The sequence below is a fragment of the Leuciscus leuciscus genome (assembly GCF_965113295.1).
Source record: "Leuciscus leuciscus genome assembly, chromosome: 21".
Classification (NCBI taxonomy): domain Eukaryota; kingdom Metazoa; phylum Chordata; class Actinopteri; order Cypriniformes; family Leuciscidae; genus Leuciscus; species Leuciscus leuciscus.
In genome coordinates, this window is record NC_138745.1 from 2,974,162 (window position 1) to 2,981,661 (window position 7,500).

The 7,500-nt window shown below is 37.5% G+C and overlaps 1 protein-coding gene across 1 annotated transcript; it reads right to left on the minus strand.

Annotated features, from left to right (window-relative positions):
- Window positions 1-2,012: 2,012 nt before the first annotated feature.
- Window positions 2,013-7,184, minus strand: sox8a (SRY-box transcription factor 8a). The gene is made up of 3 exons (XM_082152161.1): window positions 6,661-7,184; window positions 4,781-5,001; window positions 2,013-3,198 (listed from the first exon to the last, which is right to left on the minus strand). The coding sequence occupies exons 1-3, from the start codon at window positions 7,038-7,040 to the stop codon at window positions 2,621-2,623; spliced, it is 1,179 nt and encodes a 392-aa protein (XP_082008287.1). The 5' UTR covers window positions 7,041-7,184; the 3' UTR covers window positions 2,013-2,620.
- Window positions 7,185-7,500: the final 316 nt, after the last annotated feature.

Here is a 7,500-nt window from a genome sequence, read left to right on the forward strand (position 1 = left end):
GGATAACCGTATTTATGAGTGAGTCATTGAATCAATCACTCAACCGATTCGTTCATTCAGTAAAACAGGATAACCGTATTTATGAGTAAGTCATTGAATCAATCACTCAACTGATTTGTTCATTCAGTGAGTCACTGAATCAATCCCTCAACCGATTTGTTCATTCGGTAAAACAGGATAACCGTATTTATGAGTGAGTCATTGAATCAATCCCTCGACCGATTCGTTCATTCGGTAAAACAGGATAACCATATTTATGAGTGAGTCATTGAATCAATCACTCAACCGATTTGTTCATTCAGTGAGTCACTGAATCAATCCCTCAACCGATTCGTTCATTCAGTAAAACAGGATAACCGTATTTATGAGTGAGTCATTGAATCAATCACTCAACTGATTCGTTCATTCAGTGAGTCATTGAATCAATCACTCAACCGATTCGTTCATTCAGTGAGTCATTGAATCAATCACTCAACCGATTCGTTCATTCAGTAAAACAGGATAACCGTATTTATGAGTGAGTCATTGAATCAATCACTCAACTGATTCGTTCAAAAGCACTGATTGTTCAGGAAAGAAACAGCACTACTGTGTGTTACTCAGAGATTTTGTTTATCACTATTTTCACTAGTGGAGCAGAAACAGACAAAGTAACTGCCAATGTGAGTAAAATGTAAGTTAGTTCATTTTTACTAGTAAATTTGTTGTTGTATGAAAGAAAACTGTTTATATATCAAGAGTTCTTAACACTGGAAGCACTTGAATCACCAGTCCAGAGAAGAACTCAGCTTTATGTGTTATAGATTGAACTTTGACCCGCTGTAATCATAGTCAGCTTTCCATCTATAACTGTTTTTGATGTGTGTTAGGTTGTCTTTATCTGGGGGTCTTTTAAAGTCCCCCTGTGGTGAAAGTCCAGCTGTTAATGTTGTTTATATGTATATGTGGTGTTTTTAATATGCTTTAAGTCAAACCATGTGTAAATTCATAAGTCGACACCATTGCTGAGTATTTCCTCCTTAAAACTGCAGTGAACCAAAGACAGTCTCAAACACACGCTTTGAAATCGCTGGTGTTTCTGACGTCACAAACTACCTTGTAACCAATCAGATCAACGTGTGATCGTCAACCAGTGGATCTCTGAGCTGAGTGAGTGAGTGGAGGCGGGGCTCATTTGCATATTCATAGAGCCGCAAATACTAAATGAGGCGAGGGTGTCGAGTTACATTCAAGATATTTTAAGGCATGAAGAAAAAACGTTAAAATATATAATTTTGGTGATCAAAGATGAGTTTTAAAGGATAATATAATAGACCACAGAGGGACTTTAAGCGCATGATTTTTCTTCCAAAATAAATCACAATCATCAATGTGCAAAACTGGTGCCCCAAAATCTGAATTCAATAACAACTTAACATAACACACCATAATTGTGTTAGGAATGAAAATTGTAGTGCTTATTGTCCAGTTTTATGACCCAATAATGTCAGCGAACAAAATGATGCGTGCGACATGTCAACACTATAATTGCATTCTCCACTTTGAGATCATCAATGTAATAAAGTGTAGTGAAAGGAAAATAAGCCTGGTCCACCCACACCCATCTGCTTTAAAATCACTGGCTCATTTCCACAGCATGAAGAACTTATTCTCCTCCATTTCTGCATTTTCTGCTGCTTTTGTTGCTGTTTATCCAAATGGCAGAGGCTCCGTCTGTTCTTGTGCTCTTCTTTCATGTAACGGCATTGGTAATGATTTTCTGCTTTGTATTTGTTTTGTTCCCTCCCGTAATTAATGTCTCTTTTATAATGAAAACAAAGAGCCCTTTGAGACGCTGTCATTCAGAATCAGCCTTCTCTCTTCTCTGCTCTCCCTCGCTGTTTCTTGGCTTTGTAAACATGCATCTCTCCAATATTTGGATTAAACTCATATAGTAGCTTCATTTCGGACTCTAATCTAAGTTATCTTTGCTTTCTCAACAGTAAAGACATCAGGCAGAAGTGCACATTCATTCATGTTACATTTTAATTGCATTTAGCAAAAAAAAAAAAAAAATCCATGATTGCATTTAAATAGCGTATTGAATATTGACAACAGAACTCAGTCTATTGCATCTCACTCCCAAAAAACTAACATAAACACTTTTATCCAGACCATAGTACAAACAAATACGTTCAATATTGAAAAGTGAACCCAAAATGGTAAGGAAAATTGGTAACACTGTACAATAAGGTTGCATTTTTTAACATTAGTTACCATGAACTGAATGAAATGAAAAACTTCTAAAGCATTAGTCAATGGTGATTTAAATTAAATGCATCCAAAGTTGCATTTGTTAACATTTGTTAATAAACTAACATGAACAAACAATGAACAATTCGATTTGACTAACTAAAAGTTAATAAATGCTTTAAAATACATATATTGCTCATTGTTAGTTCATGTTAGTCAATGTTAACAAATGAGACCTTTGTAAAGTGTTTCCAGAAAATCTAAAGGTCAAAAATGACCAGAAAAGTCTATGAAATGGCAAAATAAAACATAAAGTATCAGCAAAAAACAGATTGTCCAGAGCGTCGTCTACTCGTCTCCATAAAGTCCCATAATTCTCCCGAAGGCATCAGGGCCGCGTTAAAGTCGTGTAAACCGGTTGCTCCCAGTTTGCACCGGGACTGTGAGATGGACTGGACAAACTGTTGAGAACAGGAGTCACATACGACCTTCTGGAGAAGTGGGAGTACGGATATTGATAAATGCCAGCGGGATACCCGGAGAATGTGGTGAAGTACGTTGAGTTCTGCATGTCGGGACAGTCACTCAGTTCAGATTGGGTCGGCGACCCGTGAGACTCTCCGTAATGAGAAGGACTCAATTGTTCAGTTTTAATGAGCGGTCTTTGATGGTTGTGTGAAGATGTGGAGGGTGACCCGGACGGCTTGTTCCACGCCGGGACGGTGCCGTGATGGTGATAGGACACGCTGAAGCCGTTGTTCTCGGACGGGCCGTTCAGCGGCAGGTACTGGTCGAACTCGCGCACGTCGAACGGGCCCATGCTGCCGATGACATCACTGCTGAGCTCAGAGATGTCCAGATTGCTGAAGTCGATGTTCTGTCTCGTGTTCTCCGTCACACGCTTCACGCTTTGATGCTGATCAGACTTCGGGGTGGTTGGAGGCGTCGGAGGCCCGTGTGCTTGAACTGGGGCGGAAATGACAAATATGGTTTGTTGGGTTGAGTTAGTAGTATAGTGGTCGACCGATATATCGCCAAGATTGATATATCGGCCAATATTGGCATACATTTATGCATAGGTTAATTCAGCAATATTAAATAGTATTTTTGGAGATTCCAACTGGGATGGAAACATCATATAAGTTTTTTCGGGTTGAGTTGGAAAAAGATAAACATGCATATAATATAGTGGTCGACCGATTATCGGCTGATATTTGGCATTTTTTAATCATTCTGTTTGGCCGATTTGCATGTTGTATTCATGTCATAAACTGTAAAAAGTGTTAACCTGCAATTGTAACTTTAAAGAGCTTTTTTTAACCTAACTTTACTGGCATACATTAGGTTATTTAAGCTATATTAAATACAAATTTTGGAGATTCCAACTGGGATGGAAACATCAAATAATTTTTTATGGGTTGAGTTGTAAAAAATAAACATACATATAGTCGACCAATATATCTGCCAATATTTGTCATTTTTTAATCATTCTGTTTGGCCGATTTGTATGTTGTATTCATGTCATAAACTGTAAAAAGTGTTAATGTATAACTGTAACCTTAAAGAGCTGTTTTTCACTTAATTTTACTGGCATAAATTAATGTATAGGTTAATTCAGCAATATTAAATAGTATTTTTGGAGATTCCAACTGGGATGGAAACATCAAATAAGTTTTTTTTGGATTGAGTTGGAAAGAAATAAACATGCATATAGTCGACCGATATATCGGCTGATATTTGCCATCTTTCAAATATTCTGTTGATGTGAATTTCATATTCATGTATACACTGTAAAAAAGTGTTAACCTGCAATTATTACATTAAAGAGCTGTTTTTATTTGATTTTATTTGGTTACAGTTTACTTCCTTTTTATTCATATATGTTTGTTTATTAAAAATACTAAAGTAGGATTACAAAATCACAAAAAATTCTATTTACTTCACAGATTTGTTTTTTAATCAAGTTCTAATAATTTTTTTCATTTAATTTATTTTCAAATGATATTTCTAATTATTTATTTTTTATATAATATTATTTTGTATATTATATATGATAACTAATTCTATATTAAATATATACTGTAAGTATATAGTTCTAATTTACTGAAAATAAATAGAATTTTAGCAAATGTGTTAAATTAAAACGATGGTAACCAAAAAAAGATAAAACGTATTTTTAAGTTAAAAATATTATTTATTATTGCTGAGTCAACCTAAACACATTCATTTATTCCATTTTTATAAGTTCGGCTTTAAATCGGCCATCAGCTCTTATAGATATTGGCATCTACAATCAAAAAATGTATATCGGTCCACTGTACATGTACTGTACTTACTATAGGGTTAGGATTAGTGTTTGGTTTATTTTAGGGTAAGTTGCATGTAATTATGCATCATTTATAGTTATTACTATAGTAACTATGTGTAACACTGTAACATAAAGTGTTACCGAAATGAGTATTGATCCCAACAGTTAAAGTACTAGCCTGAATCGCTGCTTTATATGGTACAACCCAGTCTCCAGGACAGTGGATTCGGCATAACTCACCACCATGACTGTGCATCCCTCTCACTCCCGCTTCCATCTTGTACATGTGATCCGAGGGATGCGGGATCTTCTCAGCTCCCGGCTCCAGTTCTCCCTGACCCGGCTTCAGGCTCTTCCGTCTCCGAGGCTGGTACTTATAATCCGGATAGTCTTTCTTGTGCTGGACTCGCAGTCTCTCGGCCTCCTCCACAAACGGCCTCTTCTCGCTCTCCGAGAGCAGCCTGGACAATCCGGGGAAAAGAGGACAACATTAAAGCAACTGTGTGCGAAAGCATTTCAGATCTGGATTAAGATGTTAGCTGGTTTCTAAGCTGGTGCAGACGTTCTTGGTCCAGCTAAAAAACAGAGGGTTTACAAGCAACTACACATTTATTCCTTTAAACTGTGTCAGTCTCACTAGCACTGTCGCTAATACAAGCACTGTTCCCAGCAGTGACTAGCACACATTCGATTAGCCTGTAGTGCTTTAGCTAACTCTTTACAGTGAGCTTCCCTGTGGTGACAAGTAACTAGCGTCCTTGTTACACGTTACATGTAGTTACCATAGTAATAACTATAAATGATGCATAATTACATGCAACTAACCCTCAACCAAACCCCTTTTCATAACCCTAACTCTATAGTAAGTACATGCAGTTAATTATTATTATTCAGTACTTTAATGTATAATTACACTGTAACACGGACACCTTAAAATAAAGTGTAACCCTTTAGTGTGACGTAGTTACATTGTACTTACTCAAATAATCACTGAGTAATATTAATTAACAACATGTACTTACTATTGAGTTAGGGTTAGCTCTAGTCTGTAGTAACGTGTAACTACATCACTTTAAAATAAAGTGTTACCAGTAACTATTCGATGTGTTACTGAGAACAAATTGCATAGTTCTGTTGTTCTGTTCTGTATCCTGAATTATTGCTTGCACCTCTTCCAGTTTTAATAACCAGATCATTATTATTAAATATCTGGTCCTGTATGAGAAATTAGGGTTACACTTTATTCTAAGGTGTCTTTGTTACACAGTACAACTACATTTCTACTATAGGGTTAGGATTGTGTTTGGTTGAGGGTTAGTTGCATGTAATTATGCATAATTTATAGTTATTACTAGTAACTACATGTAACATATGTAACACTGTAACATAAAGTGTTACCGAAATTAGTATTGATCCCAACAGTTACAATTTGTTAAATTACGAGTCTGAATTGCTGCTTTATAGTTCAATTAAAATCATACTAAGATTGAACATTTGAGTGTACAATACAAGTCTATTTAATCTAATCCAATGCTGTGTGTTAACAATCTGATACACTGTAAAAAGTTACTTGTTACTTTAAAGAGTCTGATTTAACCCATAAAATGAGTTTTGTTGATATAAACTTATTTAGATTGATTCATTGATACTGAGTGATATAAAACCAGTTAATGTCTATTCCGATATCTATATCATATCTGTATCTATACAAGCTCTAAATACAGGATATCGGCCATTGATACGTCACTTATGTTCTCTCTGTTGTTGCTGCTGCTGTTTTGTTGTGTTTTTTTGTGTGTGATGTCAGTGATTATTTTTGATTGTATTATGGTATGTCGATAATTGACCATGTTATGTGTGTTTGTGTAATGTACGCATCTGTGGAAACAAATTTCCTTTCGAGGACAATCTATCTAGGCTATCTATCCATCCATCCATCCATCTATCTATCTATCTATCTTAATTTAGATATTAGCATTTAGGATAGGCTGTAACACAAGTAGTTTAAGGAGTGCATGCCATGCACGAGCCGATACTAACGCTGTAGTTTAATAACTCTTTGTGTAAGTAGGCCTACATAATGTGCATAATGTCATGTAAAATGTGACCCGTGCACGAACCTCCATAACTTGCCCAGGGTCTTGCTGAGCTCTGCGTTGTGGAGGTGCGGGTACTGGTCCGCGAGCTTCCTGCGCGCCGCCTGCGCCCACACCATAAACGCGTTCATCGGTCTCTTCACGTGAGGCTTGTCCTTCAGAGACCTGATTCCCTGCATCGGCATCGGCACCAGGGACCAGTCGTAGCCTTTGAGGACCTGCGACACGGCATCTCGAATACACGGTGGGAAACGCGCGTCTTCCTCGCTGTCCGCGCGCTCGCCGGTGCCGGTTCGCGCGCCTTGTTCATCGGACACGGATGGAGAAGACGGTGAATCCGAGTCCGCATCTCCAATAAAAGAGCTTTCAGTCCCAGAACTAGTTTTATCCGGCTCCTTTGACATTTTTAAAATCCTCTCTGAGCTCTGAAGATGCGCAATAACACGACCGTAACTTTACGCTCAGCGCGCGCTCGCGTTAGTTATCCCAGATAAACCTGTTGATTTCTTGAATCTGCGTCGATCAACACTGGCGGAGCAATTGGCAATATTTCACTACTTGTTGGTGTGTGAGAGAGAAGTTTTTGTGAGGCTTCTGTACTCTCGCGCTCCTCCTCCTCTCGTCTCATTGGTGGAGAAGCTTTTGCGCAACTTCTCCAATTGGTCTGTGCAGCGCATCAGCAACTTTTTCAGTTAATTGAACATAATTGACTAACAAATTACACCGTAATGCCATAACTGCTCATGGGTTCCCTGAATAATCACATTTTCGCCCACTGTATTTTATGAAAACACTTGCAGGCTAACTTAATAAACCTGACTCGAATAAACACAAAATAAATGATCTATGTTTTTCCATAATTCA

Bases quoted from the DNA above. Each gene is read 5' to 3' on its own strand.
- sox8a (XM_082152161.1), bottom strand. From the start codon at position 7,040: ATGTCAAAGGAGCCGGATAAAACTAGTTCTGGGACTGAAAGCTCTTTT. The intron at 5,002-6,660 runs GTTCGTGCACGG...CGGATTGTCCAG, and splicing joins ACCCTGGGCAAGTTATGGAG to GCTGCTCTCGGAGAGCGAGA. The intron at 3,199-4,780 runs GTGAGTTATGCC...TTTCCGCCCCAG, and splicing joins AGGGATGCACAGTCATGGTG to TTCAAGCACACGGGCCTCCG.